Source organism: Monopterus albus, unplaced genomic scaffold (assembly GCF_001952655.1).
Source record: "Monopterus albus unplaced genomic scaffold, M_albus_1.0 scaffold9.1, whole genome shotgun sequence".
In the NCBI taxonomy this organism is placed as follows: Eukaryota; Metazoa; Chordata; class Actinopteri; order Synbranchiformes; family Synbranchidae; genus Monopterus; species Monopterus albus.
The window spans coordinates 1267591-1286014 of record NW_018127889.1 but is presented as its reverse complement, the minus strand read 5'-3'; the positions used below and the strand labels follow the sequence as shown (position 1 = coordinate 1286014).

Sequence of the window (18424 nt, the reverse complement as noted above, 5' to 3'; positions counted from 1 at the left end):
GTTAACAGACGCATATTCAGCCTGTTGTTCTCCATTTTATTGTTATTAAGATAACTTGCCTTTCAAGATGAAATGTATGTTCTTGGTCTCTGATTTTATGAAATAAATTTCCCCCAAAAAGTGCGACGTATAGTCCAGTGCGACTTATATATGTTTTTTCTTCTTCATTATGCATTTTTTGGCTGGTGCGATGTATACTCAGGAGCAACTTATAGTACTGTTAGGATCGCTCGACACAGTTATGAGCGAGCAGAAATGAACAGACCCAGGCGGCTGGCTTCAGTGCAATAGGTGGGTTTATTTACAGTGATACAACAACGGTGCAATACTTATATACAAAAAATAGAATGAATGAATATCACCGGGTGCCTCTTGACCTGGTCATAATCAGCAGCCAGTTCACACCAGTAAGACCCAGAGTCTTCAGCTGTGACTCTGGACAGATGAAGTGTGACTCGTCCGTCTCTCAGAGCGTCTTTGTCCAAATGAACCCGACCTGCAAACTGCTGATGCTGAGACTCTGGAACCTCAACGCCGTTTCTCATGTCAAATAAACACTTAAGACCCTCAGACAGGAAACAGACGAGGTTGATGAGAGACAGGTCAGTTTTATTCTCAGTGTCCCATCTGATGCTGATACTATTGTTCTCCTCAGTCTGGTAGAAGGTTTGAGTCATTTTCAGAACAACTGTCCCTGTGGAGGAGAGAGAATGAAATACAGAGTTTAATAAAGACATGGAGAGCTGTCAGATTAACTGATGATGAAAACAAGTCGTGGCCCTACTAACCCCAGACAGAGGAGGTCAGGATGAAGAGCAGAAGGATCCACATCATCTTCTCTCTGTGAGAAAACAGTTTCATTAGAGGAAGAATCCAGATGTTGTTCCAGCAGAACAGACTGGGAGGTCACCTGTGGCCTGAATGAGGTTTCTACGATATAAACACTTATCAGTTTTATGAGACTGTCCTGTAAATATAACTATATACGTCATTTGTGCCACCAGGTTATTACAGTGAAATGTTACATGTCAGCCCATCTGTACAGTCCTGAGAGTCTAAAGGAGAATATTTCTGCTTTCTGTTTGTGTGAAGTCAAACCCAAACTGTGAGGACACTGATTTATACAGGATGTTATAATGTAATATTAAATATGTTTATAAAGTAATAATACTTGATATAAAAACTGAGTAATTGTCAACATATTACCAACATTTTCATTTCACTTGTGCTCTCCTGCAGCCAGCTAGTGGATGATCTCGAGCTGAGAAGTGGGGTTGTCTTATAAAGACATGTCCCCCAGTTGTTTGTCCTGGGCTTTAGTTCAATAGACAAAGAAATTGCCTTTAGTTGCATCTCTGTCTTGCTTTTGCCGGTTCAAAGCCTGTTACTCCAAGTCTGAAGAACCTCCACAAACCACCATATGACGATGCACAGACAAGGAGGCTACATTTATCTCAACCAAAGCAACATGACAACTTTATGTCCAACTCATCTTTCAACATCTGGAGGCTCCTGTCCCTCTGTCACTTTGTCCCTGTGTCTCCTCCTGCTTCTCCTTTGTTCTCCTGTGTCTTGTCTGATTTCTGTCTTCTCTCCTTTCAGACAGGAGCATAAACACACAGGGGACAAAGAAGCTGCACACTGACACTCCACTGTTACTTTATTTATTAAATCATGATACGTGAACATACTTGATTTTCTCCAGCTTATGAACAAGAAATATTTCATAACTAATGTAAAAATATTTTAGAACTGTCTTTATCTGTGCCCTGTTATGTTTCACAGAGCCGAAAATAATTGAGGTGCATTTCCTGTGACGCTACAGTTTCTTCCTCTTTGCCTCCCTGTTAGTAAACTACTGATCGCGTCACAGTCACATGATCATTTTCGTAGTTTTTCATTGGCTGCTGACAAAGCAAGGCAAAATTACTGTAGCTACAAAATGTATGAGTGCAAAGAAGAGGAACGTGAAAACACACAGTTTACTGAGGAAAGAGCACCACCTGAGGACTTGGTTCATAACTCTGTGTTGTCCAACATTTAATTAAAATTATCACTTCAAATTATTTTATTAAATATAACCAAACTAAATTTATCACAGTTCAAACACACTTCAGGTAATTTTATCAACACAAAACTACAATCCAAATCGTTCGCACATCTGATGCATGATGCAGTGAGGAATGTCGATCAGATGAGCCAACAGATTGAGGGAAGGGAGCAGGTTATGTGCACAGATAGCCAAGGGATAACAAGGAGCAGGTGAATGCAAAGAGTGTTGATTGTAAACCAGGGTCAAGCTCGGGCAGGTGAGGTGAGACAGAACACGAAGTCCTTACAAAACAAATCAAATCAAATTTTATTTGTATAGCGCCAAATCACAACAAAAGTCATCTCAGGACACTTTACAAAGTAAGGTCTAGACCTTACTGTTATCACTATTATTACATAGGGAAAACCCAATAAACCCCCCTGAGCAGCACTTGGCGACAGTGGGGAGGAAAAACTCCCTTTAATGGAAGAAACCTCCGACAAACCCCGGCTCTTGGTGGGCGGCCTTCTGCCTTGACCGGTTGGGGTGAGTGGATGGAGGAGAAAGAGAAGGAAAGAGAAGCAACAAGGCACAATAAACAATCAAACAGTGATCAGGTTGATGTGGCTGGTGACTGCTCATAAGAACCATAGAGCTCCAGGGCCAGGGCAACCTGCAGAAAGGTACAGGGAGAGAGAGAGGACACACTACGGGAGAGAGGAGACACAAAGTTAGTAATGATCATGGGGCCCCCCAGCAGCCTAGGCCTATAGCAGCATAACTAAGGGAAGGCTCAGGGTCACCTGATCCAGCCCTAACTATAAGCTTTATCAAACAGGAACGTCTTAAGTCTAATCTTAAAGGTAGAGAGGGTGTCCGCCTCCTGAACTGAGACTGGGAGTTGGTTCCATAGGAGAGATGCTTGATAGCTAAAGGCTCTGCCTCCCATTCTGCTTCTGTGGACTCTAGGAACCACAAGTAAACCTGCACTCTGAGAGCGCAGTGCTCTGTTAGGATGATACGGCTCTACGAGGTCTTTAAGATACGATGGAGCCTTGTCATTAAGGGCTTTGTATGTTAGGAGAAGGATTTTAAATTCTGTTCTGAATTTTACAGGGAGCCAGTGGAGAGAAGCTAATATGGGAGAGATATGATCTCTCTTGCTCGTTCCTGTCAGTCCTCTGGCTGCAGCATTTTGGATTAACTGGAGGCTTTTTAGGGAATTATTGGGACATCCTGATAGTAAAGAGTTACAGTAGTCCAGCCTGGAAGTAACAAATGCATGGACCAGTTTTTCAGCATCACTTTGAGACAGGATGCTCCTGATTTTTGCAATATTGCGCAGGTGAAAGAAGGCAGATCTAGAGACTTGGATTTTGTGTGATTTAAAGGACATATTCTGATCAAAGATGACTCCAAGGTTCCTCACAGTAGTACTGGAGGCAAGAGCTATGTCATCTAAAGTAACTATATGATTAGACAGCAGATTTCTAAGGTTTTCAGGCCCAAGTACAATGACTTCAGTTTTGTCAGAGTTTAGAAGTAAGAAGGTGCAGGTCATGCAGGCCTTTATGTCTTTAAGACATGCTTGAAGTTTGACCAGCTGATCTGATTCATTTGGCTTCATAGATAAATATAACTGAGTATCATCTGCATAGCAATGGAAATTTATGCTGATAATATTGCCTAAAGGGAGCATGTATAAAGTGAAGAGAATTGGACCTAACACAGAGCCCTGTGGAACACTGTGACTAACTTCAGTTTGTGTGGAACATTCGTCATTAACATGAACAAATTGAAATCTTTCTGATAAATAAGATTTGAACCAACTTAGCGCAGTTCCTTTAATCCCAATAACATGTTCAAGTCTCTGCAGTAAGATGCTGTGATCAATGGTGTCAAAAGCAGCACTGATATCTAAGAGGACAAGTATGGAGACAAGTCCTTTGTCTAAGGTTAAAGTCCTGCATCAAAACATTATGGACTCTTCAGCTCTTGATGGCTTTTGAGTCTGATATTAAAACATTTCCAAAGAGAATCATGACAAATTCTCATATATATGGATTTATTTTAAATATGTAAATGTTACGGGTCCCAGGCATGGTGGCCACCATAACAAAAAGAACAGAGAAATCAATCTGTGAAATAAAGGTAAGAGCAATGATGACAGGAGCACTTGGATTTTTCTCCATATTACTTCTATTAAATCATCTGTAAGTCATACAAAACATACAATCACATACAATCTAGTGCGCCAATGTCCAGTACCATTAATAGCTTTAAAATCTAAGTAAAGTGCATTTCTATCACAAAATATCTGCCATTACTCAAAACTACATGTCCTTAGTCAAAACTACTATCTCTGATCATAAATGTTAGATGGATCAAGCCACTGGTCTCATGTATTTAATTTTTTCTTCCATAGTAAATTGTACCTACTTGACCATGTTCCTATGACCGCGATTAGCCACAATTTTACACCTCATTTGGATTCATTTAATTGTCCTTTTGTTTGGTTACTGCAGGTTTGAAAACGAGTTCAACAAGGTGCACAATGGACCTTCGATATGTGATCCACGCATACATAATACCTTCACTGATAAACCCTAAAAATGCTCTGTCCACTAGACAAGGCAATTTCAGATTCATACATCACTACTGTGTAACATAAAACTATACTTCCTGAATTGATCTTATGCAACCATTAAATATTTTTCTGTATAAAAAGCACAGGTGTTAGTAATAGCATTAACAATAGCTCTGTTCTATTCAAATAACGATGAACCTGTAGCAGCAAAATGAAATTCTGCCATCATTAATGGTTGTTTTTAATTTGTTTTATTTATATATGCTTTTTCTACTGAGACATCAACATTTCTTAAAGCCAAGCATGCACTGTAACTGTAATGCCTGTTACAAGTGCAATAACACTTGCATTTCCCTTGTATATTGAGCAAACATATTTTTAAATTGCATTTGCTCCCATTAATGAGAGAAAGTACCTTAATCCATAGTCCTGTGTGTCTCACCTAGTTTGGTACGATTTGGTGGCTGTTTCACCCTCCAACATGAACGAGAGAATCTCTAGGCATCAGAGAAAGAGGAGTTTAGGGATTAAGGCACAAGAGGAGGCTCACCTTTTCCACTGAAGTGCCGGACCACAGGTGTCACGCCGCAGGTGACGGAAAGAAGAGATGTGAGGGAGGGCCTGGGTTCCTGGGGCCTGGGAGGTTAAATGTACTGTGTGCCCCCCTTCAGGAGACAACAACAGTCAGTCTGTTATAATCAACCAAAGTGAGACACAAGAAGGGACTACAGAAACAGAAGAGGTAGCAGAACATACTGAAAATGCTGAGGAAATGGAAAAGACAGACAGAGGAGGGGAGAGTGCAACAGTGCTCTGTGGTTCGTTTACCGATGAGTACCTTTGAGGTCGTCAGCCATATCTGAGTATTCTGCAGCATCTGATTGGCTCAAAGAAGAACATGTTCTTTCTTCCGGAAATAACACCAAATCCTTGTTTGTGCCAGCAGTACATACAATATGACATGTGGTATTAAAAATAAATGGCTCTTCTTCATGTGATTGTGCTTTTCTCTTTTATAAGCTCAGTATCACATTATAGAAAACAGCTACATGCATTCACAATGCCCGTAAAACATGAAGAGCTACAATAAATTTTTTAATGCATCCACTCAGTTCCAGTTCTCATAAGATCATGCAGTTATATCGTGGATTTGAGAGCAAATCTGTGTACTTGCTAAAATAATTAACTTGATAACCATAACTGCTATGAGGTGCTGCAACTATACTATATGCACAGAATGTAAAGGCCCTTTAAACAAATTTGTGATTTCTGATAATGGGCAAGTTTGTTTCGCCATACATTGACTTGTATAGTCAATCTCTTATTTTTATAAAGATTAAAATATATGGCAGTATAGTAGAAATTACATGTTAAAAGAACATGAAATTATAAGAACAGAGAAAACACAGAATAAAATTCATGATAGTGAGATTCTCCAAAACTCCTGATCTCAATAAATAATTCTTACAGCAAAGAAATATGAGAGTCCTTGGTCATATCAGAGTGTTTATCCTTTGCAGATGATGTCCTCCTTTTAGACATGCTACCACTGAGACTGACTGTGACATGGCATTTAGCCATTATAACATCTTGCCAATTGAATTGGTTCCAAGTCCTACAATCATATTTACACAGTTAAGATAAAATTGAGTACATTTTAGTTTCTCTAAAACTAAAAGGTATTTCCAAGTCGTTCTGCTCTGCAATAAATTTCAGCCCTCAGCAACTCAATAAGATCAACTGCATATTATGTTCATTTGGGGCTCTTGGTCCTCCACACTCATTGAAAAACCCTATGTAATTTTATAATCATGTGCATCTTTGCTGCCTTTACATAGATCAAATATTCATTTTCAAATATTAAACAATGTTTCCGCCGCTGTGTACAATACTAGTTTTTACACTGCAACTTTCTCTTCCATATATTACAGATTTGCTGTAAATTGTAATGAAAACTCTCAGACTTGTTTGTGAATAAAAAAGAGAAGTTGAGTTTATTGTTAGTTTTATTTTGTTTTCATGACTATGTCAAATGTCTTGACGGTTCTCATAAAACACATTCACAAGTTCACAAAAGTTATGTTATTTACAGTGAATAAAGTATTTATAACACTTCAAAAACTTAACACAGTAAAGAGTAATTAACTGAAGCAAATACTAATGGAATTTGCTTTTGTTTATAAAAGCTACTAGATGTATATTATCAGTATACTATTCATTTATAATATCTTTTCCCTTTTGTCATTACACCATAAATTGCTGGAGACAAGCATGAATGTTCCAAACAGTAATACTCATAACTTAAAATAGCTGCACATTAAAAATATAAAATTAGATACTCATGAATACTCAACAACTGGAATATTGTCTTATCACTTGCAAAATGTATAAGTGCTAAACTATTTGCTGCACTCCTTGGTGAGGTTATAACTCATAACTATTTCCATGTAACAGTAGGGAAGGTTAGGGAGGTCCAAGGTGTACTAAACTAGTCAACAGTGGTGCTTGAGGGCTGTTGTGCACACTTATATTAATTTTTCCCCATCTTCCCCCACCTTCACACATAAAATGCCACCCATGTTTTTATTCTTTATTAAGAATCAGGAAAATTTCTTAAGGCTGACAGGGTGACCGTAACAAGGACCACAAAACATTTAATGAACTTTGACAAGAATTTTCCTTCCTTTTAAAACAGAGCTTTCCATCTTGTTTTAACAACTTTTTTAACAAAGTCAAATAGTTCCTACAGTACCAACATTATTTATAGGTAACAGAATGTGAGAATGCCGTTACATTAAGTTGTGAGGCATTTTATGTGTCCTAGGTTGTCATTAGCCATTTTTCACATTATTTCTTTGCCAGTAGACAATATCAATAACCAGACATTTGGCCACAGAGTATGTCATAAGAATACTCAAAGACTTTGTATAACACATAATACTGGGGCTTTTCATTGCAACACTTTAAGCCCTTCTACAATAGCCAGTGATTGGTTATTATTTTTAGGGCAGGCTGTGTTAAAAGCGTCGGCCACCAGGGGGCCCTGGCCACCTCTGGCCTCTGCCAGGTGGGGGGTGAGGCGGAGGAGAGACTGGTCCATTGTGGTAGCTGTGTAAAAGGATAAAATCAAACATTGGGTTCTTGGCTTTAGCCAATAAGGGGCACACTCTGATAAGAGCAGCCATCTGAACTATTCTAGTCAGGGTTGTTATCCCCTCTCAATTACTTGTGTACCTTTGAAAGCCGAAACACAGTGAAGTGTCTTTTCATTGTCATTACTCCATGCACTATTTAAAGCTTAAAATAGCTGAGCATAGCTATCATTTTTATTTACTAAGTGACTGAATGTTCTTTGACTCAACACTTGTTGTAGTAAGTCAAACTACTTGAACAAAAAGCTACATCACTTCCTCTCCAAACTTAGAAAGAAATGTGATAATTAGAGGCCAAGTTAATGTCAAGAAAATCAAGCTACATGAAGCTTAAAGGAAAGGGACAGAAAGGACTTTGCAACTGTGTCACAACCCTCAGTCTTCTTGCTCACAGTTTACTGCATACTTGTATCACAGATCTAAAGGAATACAGCTGTGTAAGCACATCTCAAATGCTTACCCGATTTATCTGAAATCAATGTTATCAGATTTTAAAAAGTGTGCAAACAAAGTGCAGAGAGTTGTGACTTGCAGTTTTAAGCATGAGATTAATATTCAAACAGCACTTACCCTCTTGGGCCACGGGGGTGGAAGTGGCGGGGAGGTCCAGGTGGCATCATGCCACGGCCTCGAGGGTGAGGTGGACGCCCTCTGAAACCAGGAAAGCCCAGAGGAGGAAGAGGTGGCGGGGGTCCATGCCTATAGACACAGAGAAGCATAACAGTAAATTGTGTACTTTTTCTGTTAAAACTTTAAAGTTAAAACCTCATTTAGTGATCAACATGAGCCACCGCTGGTGCAAATGAGCCATGTATTAAGGCAACCCTCCATCTGTCTTGTACATTTAACTGCCAGAGCAGCTCCATTGGTGTTAAATGGTTACCTGGGTGGGAAGGGGCCTCTGAGGTGTGGGGGAGGGGGAGGAGGAGGGCCCATACCCATTGGCCCACCCCTACCTCCATGACCTCTGAGGTCTGGGTAAGGTCGCATCGTCCTGATGCCCCTGCAAGGGAAAGGCAGACAAATTATCCAAACTGATAAGAGTTCAGCATTTCAGGTGTACCCAAATACACATATAGTAATAGACACTCAAAAACTGAACGTTTCCCTTATAATGGTTGTTTTATAACCACACCATTTTTCTGCATACCACTCATGTAATAAGACAGTGATGTAAATATTAATGCTATGTATATTTGAGGACTAAAGTACCTCATGGGTGCCAGTCCATTCATGGATCCATTCTTCATTCGACCCCTTCCGGGCCCAGGTGGACCAAACCCCTTCAGCATGCCCCGCCCACCACGCATGCTACCACGACTCATCCGACCCCCTCGACCACGGCCTTTGGACCCACGACCCCTGAGGATATTTTTAAACACTAGGCTAAATAACAGAAACTTCCTGGAGAATGAGGAAAATGTTATAATGCCACAAATTCAATCATGTAAAGCTGTAACAGGCAACTCTGCGCACTAGCGCACAACTAGCGAGATAAATTTTCAAGTTTCACTCCAATACCTAGAAATCAGGCAGTGCAACGATAAACTAGACAGCATAATTGCATTTGACAATCTGTCTGTTATCATAAGATATCAGTAGATGAGACAAGACAACTGCTGAAAAGAGAAGTTTTCATTGGGGCGTGTATTCACTGACTGCTCTTTATAGACAAATGATAAGAAGCCCTTGTTTTCTACATGCGGGTTAAAGGTGCATTAACTAACATTTTGCACACTGATAAATCAAAAGAAATGGGACAGGATGTTGTGCCTCTGAGCTATACTAACCCCTCCCTAGAACACTCCTACAGTGCCTGCCTACAATGTTTGTTACTATTACAGCTTTTCTAAATTGTGTTTAGAAAATACAGCCCATAAAACTAGCCCCACTTGCCACCTAGTGAAAATTAGAGGAAGCGTTCTTCGAACTGTGAGTAAGTCTGAAACAGTAGCTGTCAGCCCGAAGAGGCCTCATTCTTTTGCACAGAGTGGGACAAAGAGCAAAGAGCAGACACCAAGGTTAACATCAGTTTGGCTTTTTGAGATGGAGTGTTAAAAGCAGCCAAAAAGGCTCAAATTTGATTCAGATGTGGGGTGGGGGTAGGATCTGAAGCTAATGAGTTTGTCTTGGTCATATTAGCGAGCTTGCATGATCATGATTTTACCTTTGTATTGAATTAATATGTTTCTAATTCCAGAGTATTTCAAGCCTTGTGCAACATTAGTGCTTTGTGTGACATCGGCAGTAACCAGAGAATTCTACTGGACTGATTTGCTCATTCATTAGGTAATGCTAGCTTTAGACTGGAGGCTGCATCTTGCACAACCAGTTACCCGAATTTTACATTGTCGCTAGGAAACAAGATGTGATGGGAGGGCCAAAGGGTGGTTAGGAGTGGCTGTTTGTTTTGAGTCTTACTAGACCCTCTAGGCTGAAAAGAAATTAGGTAGAGCAGCTTTAAAATTATTCTTACATAATATAATAAAACACATTATTATATCATATATATAATAAACTACTAATTATAGTATAAGGCTGTCAGAAAAAAGAAAAACAGGACACACCTGGATTTGTTTTCAGTTACAGATTTTTCAGATTCAGCCGTGGAAGTCTTGGAGGTTTCAGTCATTGTTTTTTCTGTGTCTGCATCCATCTGAAATGATTCAGTTCAATAATTATATACAGAACAATGGCAATTAGTTTAATATTAGTATTTAGTAAAAGCAACATTCAGTTTATTACACACAGGACCTAAAAGACGCACATTAGACAACATATATGGCAAACTTACAAACATATTTTCCACTTCCACGTGCAAAACATATTATTCAAGCTAGGTAGAAAGAAAAATTAGGCTATTTTACCATTTTAAAAATAGATTAATGCAGAGATAAATTGCAGGTTTCCTGCAGCTATAACGTAACTGAGCATGATTTGAACAAACAGCAGCCTCATTCCCAAAGATATATCTGATATGGAGAAAAAAAGCCATAAGTAGATCCTTTGGTTATAATGCTCAATCATAAACCACATGTTTATATTTTTTAAGTGACTGCAATGTCACTGAACAGGCTTTGGAAACATAAAACCACAGTGTTGCATTCACTGCATTGTTCACTGGCTGGATGTGACACACTGTGAGTGCAACACACTGAATGCATTACACTGCAGCAGGTGACAGATTTCTGAGTTAAGCATGGGAAGTGCAAGTCAAAACTGATAGTGGGGAAATTATTAATAGCCCCAAAGCTTAGGTCACTAGACTACTGTGTGAAGTGCCATCTGTGCAACTACTAGACTGGAAGGTGTGGAGAGAAGAGTAGTGATACAGAGATAGGTAAGGAAGGAGAGCAGGGGGGTTAAAACCAAGCAGATAACTGTTAAGGAATAACATTATTCCTCATCAGTATTATAGATGAAATGCCACAAGATATGGTGAGGTCAACATAAGCTTCCAACTTATGTAGGTGCAAAAACACTTACTCTTCAAAGGTCGATGCAATATGAATTTCAACACATCTATATCCTCGTTGGTTACTACTTGTATTTACATTTTGTATAGAGATTTAAAGGATTTTGTGTAGCAGTGTCACTGCTTGGTATATATTATCTCTAATGTATACGACATTGACAAAGTCTGCCTGTAAAGACCGTAAGCGCGCCATGGAAGACTAGCACATAAACGCACTATCACACATTGGGGAGAAGATGGCACGTCAAGCCTCACGGAAACATTTTTATCCTGATCCTGAGTGGCGTCTGGAGCCCTGGGAGCTCTTAAACATTATTCTAGGGCCGGCAAAAGGAGCCTTGTACAACAAATACACTACTTAATACCGTTTAAATTCTAAGGCAAAATGGTGAAATGGCCTCGTCTAATTCCCGTTATTAACATAGTGTAGCGTCTAGCAAACGTGACATATACTATATACTGTCTCCACATCAGTTGCTTCGTTATAATGTTAGATAGTATTCAACGTTTTCACGGACACCTTAATTAAAAACACGAAATGAGTCAGAAAACAAGCATGTATTAGGCTACGTTGGTCATGTATGAAAGGGGCGTTTCTGTTTTCCAAACCCTTTGGTGTAAAGACGGAAAGGCTTACTTCGCTTGTTTGTGCAGGCGAGGTAGATTCAAAAAGTAATATAATCCCCCTACTTCCCAATAAAATAAAATATATTAGAAATATTTAAAAATGTATACAAAAATTCCCGCGGTTTCTTTATCTCCTCTGCGCTTTGAAATGGCTGCTTCGTCAGACTAGATCCATGCCAGGTTGGGATTTCTTTGTGAGGAATGTATTATTTGGAGGTCACGCCCACCTGGGAGAATGCTGGTGTTGGATTGGCTGGTTATTGCTGTCATTCAGACCGAGTTCTGTATTCTGGCATCCTGATTGAAGGAACTGACTGACGTGCGTTCCAATTGTTGTTCAGCCTAAAGACTGTTCATTAATTAATTGGGCCACACAGGTTAAACACAAAACACATATTTATTGTGGATGTTTGAGTAGAATAACCTGCATCTGGCACATGGTAAACATAGTGGATTCGTTTCACAATGTGAAATGTTTAAACAAATCTAACAAATTACAGCGAAGAAAATGTGAAGAATTTGATAAACAATTTAGGCTACCAAAAAAAACTGCATTTTTTAAAAAGCTTTCATACAACACATCTTCATAATATTACGCAGATAGTCCTCATACCAGAAACAAAGCACACGTGATTAAAAACAGTATGATGAGGTTTCTCTGAATTCTATTTGAACACAAAACCGGAATAGCCTATTAGAGGGAATTTTCATTAGTAAAGCTGTATTTCATACCCATTTCATGTATTATACTGAATTCATAATTTCAACAAAGACAGACTCATATAGCCTATACAAAAAGTGCCCCTTAAACAATATCTACACCATGAGCAGGGCAAAAAGAGTAAAAATCTGTAATTTAACGGTAAAGTTATCTTAAAATCAGGCTAAACCTGATGCGTAAAAGTTGTCCATTTTGCGTCCGTTACGCACGGCTCAGGATGTCTGAAAGCTTGTTGATGTATTCAATGGTGTATTTGAGGGTTTGTATCTTGGTCAGGGGCTGGCCTTTTTTGCTGTAGTCCGGCGGCAGGTAGTCACGGAGCTGGTGCAGAGCCTCTGCAAGACACCTCATCCGCATCTTCTCCCTCTCGCTGGCCTTCATGCGTCTTTTGATGGACATCTTGGGCTTGTTTTGCCTTTGCCCCGTTGGAGTCGTCCTGCGCCCTGTGATGCCAGAGGACAAATCCTTGATCTCCTGAAGCTGGCTAGAGTAGCACATCTCCGGTGAAGAGCACAGTGAGTCCATCAAGAACTCCGGTGAGGTGGAATGAAGTGGCTCCTGGTCTTCTCCAAAAATACCCTCATGGATCTTCCATTCAGATATTATTTCATTTGTAGCAACCTCCATGTCCATGTTAGCGATATCCGGAGACTTCCAGACGTTCATGCAGAGGGGATGACATTCAGGGTAGATAACAGGCAGAGTCTGTGAAGGTGATTTTTGTCAAAGCGTTTTTATACAGAAGCAGATCTCCGGAGGTTTATGAGTTCACAGCTCAGGCGAAAAAAAGTTCAAAGAAAACCTCAAGTGCCAAAATGCGACTTTCCCGACGTCATTCGTTATCACTGGGGTGTGAATAAGGCTAAATAGACGGATAATGTGATAGAAAGAAAAATAATTAGATTCCTTCTGTGGGTAATTACTCTTTAAAGTCTGCAGGACGACAGTTATCGGTTTGATGTGACCTGTCACATGGAGAATTAAGAGGCTGTTTCACCTGAACGCTTCACATCTCACTGGCAAGTCAGGTATACTTATCTTCAATCGGGAGCTATAACCAAAAATATAGGGAAAAATAGTTTTGAACTTATTCCAAGTAGCTTGACAGAACCTTTTTTTTCTAAAAGATATCCACTATTTCAATGCAAATGAAATGAAAAAATACCTTGAAAATGTTCATTTTTTTAATCCAATTTACCATCAATTGTGAACAGTTCCTTCTACTTACCACCCTGAGTTTTCCTACTTGTTTCCTATGCAGTTGCACTGGGAATGTTAGATTTCCAGCCCCTTTTTTTTTTTTAAAGAGTGAGCACAAGGACTGAGCTGTTATTTGGGCAGGGGATGTAGCTGGTACCAAGCTCCTGCCAGACCTTTCATGTCTGAAAAGGTGAGTAAGGCCTCACTCAGGATCAAGGAGACAAACTCTGCTCAGCTGTAAAACCAATGGCTGAGCCCCAACTGCAGTGCCTTCTCTCTCTAGCTTTGTGAAGTGACATTAAGGTTGTCAAACAGCAATGGGAGGCAAAAAAAAAATCAGATGTGGGGCTATTAAATACCATATACCTTTCACCTGATTTACATAAACCATTACATACAGGATTAATTATATATATCCTATAAGAAGTTATTTAAACAATAAAAGATTTGTGCATGAGCCATGCAATCAGTCAAACATTTCAATGCCACAACATACATTCCAATAAACATCTCATGGCACACCTTTAATAAAAGCATGTATATTTCAATACTTAAAACTGAACTATTTACAGAAACAGAATTTTCTTGATTAATTGTTTGGTATATAAAATATCAGCACACAATAAAAAAAATATTGACTTTATTAAGACTAGAAAAGCTGCAAATTCTCATATCTGTGAAGCTGAACCATCAAAACTTTGACATAGTTGCTTGAAAAATGACTTGATATGGTAAATAAAAGTTGCTGATTAATTTTCTGTCTGCTCACCGATCAGCTAATTGCTGTCTCTACTTTAAAATGCCACTAAAGGGACCTTGAATTAATATTTTGTTGTTAAACTACTATTTCTAAGATTGAGAATAAATGTTCACGTTTAGCATAAAATAGTTTTATATTTTACAAGTGCTGCTCACTTCAGGAATTTCAGTTTCAGTCTCTCTGCCAGTGGCAGTGGACTCTCATTGCAAATCACTGAATCATCGCTATCAAACACAGTGACAGGTGATGCTGGACTCTGAAGGAACAAGTCACCATCCACAACAGCTAGTGAGACATCCTGGCATTTGCTTTGAGTGGATGAAGGCGTGCTGTTTATGTCAACATCTACACTGTGTTTCTGAGAGATTAGTTCTAAATGCTCAATGCAATTAGTTGGTTTCATTGTTGTTTTGGCAGTTTTAGATCCAGACATCAGTTTCAAGGGGGAGGCTGTAGTGAAGCTGCCCTTGGGCTTGCTTATGTGTTTGACATTAGCCTTTCTTTGAGGTCCAAACCTCTGGTTCTCTGTGTCACTGTCATCACTAGATGAACACACGCTCAGACAAACACTCTTCTTGGTGGTCTGCAGCACATCACTGTCCTCATCATGGAGCCTCTGTCGTGGGACAGCAGATGCTCTAAAAAATCTATGTTTCTGAAGAGGCTTTTGGGGTTTTGCCTGGCACTTATCCTGTATGGTTTGCATTTTTGGTTGTTTAGATGTTTTATTTTCAGTTTTTGCTTTAAGAGTTCCATGTTGGCTCTTGTGTGCTTCTTTTTTGTTTACACCAGAGTCCTTCCCTGTCACTTTATTGACATCGCTACCCTCAATGGAGATCTGTCTATTTGGTTTTGATTCTGACGTGCAAGTAGAAATGTGTCTAAGAGAGGCTAACTCATTGTTAGGTTGTTTTGACCCTAAATCACTGTCTACCTTCCTCTGGCTTAGAGCATTAATTGTGTACCTCATGAGCACCCTGTCTCTTAGCGGACACTCTGTGTAACACAGCTGTGGAGCAGATCTGGTGACTGGTTGTTTGGCATCATTTGAGGTTTTCTGCATGGTGTTTTCACTCTTGACATCACTGTCTGTGGTTTGACTTAGCCTGGGATCTGTGGTGTGGTTTGTTGCTGTTTGTGGAGGTGGAGAGGATGTGAAGGACAAAGCCTCCCAGTCAATATCACTGAGTTGAAGAGCATCAATAACAGCAGAGACAGATGGTGAGGCAACAGCCTCTGATTCTGCATGAGACAAAGGAGTGCTGGGGCAATCACCCAGCTTGCTATGGTCTTCTTTTGCCTTCCAGTGTTGTTTATGGTTCACTGGAGTTTCCAAAACCACCACTTCTAGTTTTCCTGCGTCTGAAATTGTAGGGAGCTGTGTTTGTGGCTGAGCAGTAGCTTTGGCAGAAGAGGAACTTTGAACGGTCATCTGAGCCAAGAGGTCTGAAATACCATCAGATATATCAGATGGCTTCTCCTGGTTTCTCTTCGATTTCTTCTCTGTAAAGGAAATTTAGATCAAATGTCAATCATTTGAAATTTTATACAATGAAACATCAGTTCACAGTTATTTTGAACAATTTCACTCTGTATCTCTTGACTGTAAACCTCGTTCAGTTCCACTGACTACTTTTCCTACATATTAGGAAGTGGAGCTCTATAGCCCTGATAGCCAAGTGGAGCAAAATACAACATGTATAAAGTGATAGTGACGCCTCTTGCCAGCATCAAAGCCTTTGGTGTGAACTAGCTGAGCTGCCAAACTCTACATTTTCAGGTGTCAGAGCTGCTGTAATAGACAGTCTTGAAAAACAAGCCAAATGTCCAGGTGCCTTTGATCATGACACCCTTGTCAGCACATGCATTTCCTTAAAGTGGACATTTTAAAGTATTGTCTTACTTTTGTTCTTGTTCTCTTCAGCCAGAGTTTTATCTCTCAGGTAGCTTTCCACCAGCTCTGGGAAGGCCACACGGAAGAGAGACTCTTCCTCCACAGTCCTCACCTCCTGCTGATTGTCTGCAAGCTGATCCTCATGAAACGTGTAATGTACTGCAGAACAAAAAGCACAAAGGTCAGGTCAGATTTGCTTTCAGTAAATGGCTGTTTCTCTTTTTATCTTAATTAATCCAATAGGAAAATTAAAAGCATATGAAACTGTGCTGGTACAGTAACATAGCTACAGAAAAACACAACACCCGCCCTGGGAGACACTTACAGTTAGGTGATTCAAAATGTGAAAATAGCTGAAAAGAAACATATTTGTGGATTTATTTTGAGAAAACCTAACTTGACTTGCAGGTGCACTGCAACCCCAGCAGACAAGCAGGGAATGTATAACTACGGCATAAGCAACTACATTTGTAGTACAACATGCAAGCATTTTAGCCTTCTTAAAGCAGTGAGTGTAGTGCGCTAATGGATTTAGCCACTTCACATCCTAAACATTTGCCCCAATTTCCACCCACTTCAGCAATATTTCCATCTAAATTAAGATTTTTACTACTATTACTATGACTAGTGAAGCACTTTGGATACAAGCACTTATTAATCTGATAGAGACACGTTTCCAATAAAAAAACCATACATTTGTAATCCATGACGCCAAGTACTGACATTATAATAGTGAGTAATTAAGGGGATTTACCAGATGTTTCATATCAATGATCTAACCCTTTATTTGTATTAATACTGTGATGAGGAACTGCATTCTAGATTGAGACTTTCTCAGGAGGGCTTGTTAGTGAAGTGGACCTTGATACGACAGATTTCCCAGCCTGGGGAGGAAGCCAGTTTAGCACCTACTGGCTGCTGTGACTGATCTGTCACCTCTGAGCCCCACCTCACAGCCAGTCACTAACAGACAACCCGTTGATGAGCAGTCCGCATCCCAACCTCCGCTTCATGCAGCTGTCATGTCACTCAACCCAGGGGATATTTTCTTAAATACTGATTTTTCCTCTGATCTTCTATTCTGAATCTAAAAGGATGTTCACTTGTCGAATGAAAGTGTAAATAAATGTTTAAAAACAGACTCAAACTGACCCGGGGCGCTCCAGATGACTTCAAAGCAAGCAACGCCATTCCTCACTCTTGGCTTCAATATTCTTGTGTGGGGGGAAAAAAAACATAGAAATTGTTGTTCATTATGAGTGGATACTAAAATAATTTCCTATAATAACAGTATAATTACAGTGCAATTTTTGGCTCTTTGAAATTAAATGATAGGAGTACCGGAGGGGCTTGATTTGGGAGGACATTTCGCTTCCATATTTCCTGTTCATCAACTCTGTGTAGGTCATCAGGACTAAAACCTTTTCACTGGTGTAGTGTTTCGGCCACTCCATCTTGTCATAGGCAAATTTCTGCAAAACACAACACAAACTGTCACATGCAGCTCACTGAGCAGATCACTAGACAAATCGTTAAAATAAAACCAGCACCTGCATCAAAAGCAAATTTGGCTGTCTCCTCTTGAAATGAGATACAGGCTTATCCTTGGCGATCAGAAACTCACTGATAATCTGCAAAGTGCAATTCAAGGATTAAAACCGTACAATTCATTATACCAGCTATGAAAAAACTAATATATAAACCAAAGTTGGAAACAACTGTACCTCTGTAAAAGGGAACTGTTGACTTGCGAGTGTTTTCCTGAAAAAGACACACTTGTAAAATGAACAGAATACACATAATGCAAACTATCCTGTAAAATCATTGGAAGCTTCCAAAGTCATTTCAGTACTCAAGTAGCATGATCAGTTATTTCACTTCCTTAGACTGATAATGGCCATTGCTCAACTTCCTATAATGCTACTAGTTTATCTCCTTTTTAATAAGTTGCCTTTATGTTCTTGCTTTCTCATGGT

At 39.6% G+C, this 18424-nt stretch overlaps 3 protein-coding genes across 3 annotated transcripts in view; all 3 read right to left on the bottom strand.

Annotated features, from left to right (window-relative positions):
- Window positions 1–7195: 7195 nt before the first annotated feature.
- LOC109954032 (wiskott-Aldrich syndrome protein homolog) lies at window positions 7196–12083 on the bottom strand. Its single transcript, XM_020589459.1, has 6 exons — window positions 11884–12083; window positions 10339–10427; window positions 8984–9133; window positions 8655–8774; window positions 8342–8470; window positions 7196–7727 (listed from the first exon to the last, which is right to left on the bottom strand). Exons 2-6 carry the CDS (start codon window positions 10425–10427, stop codon window positions 7637–7639), a joined length of 579 nt encoding a protein of 192 aa, XP_020445115.1. The 5' UTR covers window positions 11884–12083; the 3' UTR covers window positions 7196–7636.
- A 313-nt stretch (window positions 12084–12396) lies between these two features.
- msgn1 (mesogenin 1) lies at window positions 12397–13450 on the bottom strand. The gene has a single exon (XM_020589688.1). It carries the CDS (start codon window positions 13258–13260, stop codon window positions 12796–12798), a length of 465 nt encoding a protein of 154 aa, XP_020445344.1. The 5' UTR covers window positions 13261–13450; the 3' UTR covers window positions 12397–12795.
- Window positions 13451–14394: 944 nt separating this feature from the next.
- Window positions 14395–18424, bottom strand: part of gen1 (GEN1 Holliday junction 5' flap endonuclease) — a 6661-nt gene continuing 2631 nt past the window's right edge. Inside the window, exons 8-13 of the mRNA XM_020589797.1 lie at window positions 18173–18209; window positions 17999–18079; window positions 17790–17920; window positions 17601–17662; window positions 16458–16607; window positions 14395–16057 (exon numbers count right to left, since the gene is read on the bottom strand). Of these exons, the coding sequence (XP_020445453.1) occupies window positions 14706–16057; window positions 16458–16607; window positions 17601–17662; window positions 17790–17920; window positions 17999–18079; window positions 18173–18209 (1813 nt within the window). The 3' untranslated portion in view covers window positions 14395–14705. The remainder of the gene's footprint in view (window positions 16058–16457; window positions 16608–17600; window positions 17663–17789; window positions 17921–17998; window positions 18080–18172; window positions 18210–18424) is intronic.

Bases quoted from the DNA above. Each gene is read 5' to 3' on its own strand.
- msgn1 (XM_020589688.1), bottom strand. From the start codon at position 13,260: ATGAACGTCTGGAAGTCTCCGGATATCGCTAACATGGACATGGAGGTT.
- LOC109954032 (XM_020589459.1), bottom strand. From the start codon at position 10,427: ATGGATGCAGACACAGAAAAAACAATGACTGAAACCTCCAAGACTTCC. The intron at 8,775-8,983 runs GTACTTTAGTCC...TTTCCCTTGCAG, and splicing joins AATGGACTGGCACCCATGAG to GGGCATCAGGACGATGCGAC. The intron at 7,728-8,341 runs GTAAGTGCTGTT...CCTTTTACACAG, and splicing joins CACCCCCGTGGCCCAAGAGG to CTACCACAATGGACCAGTCT.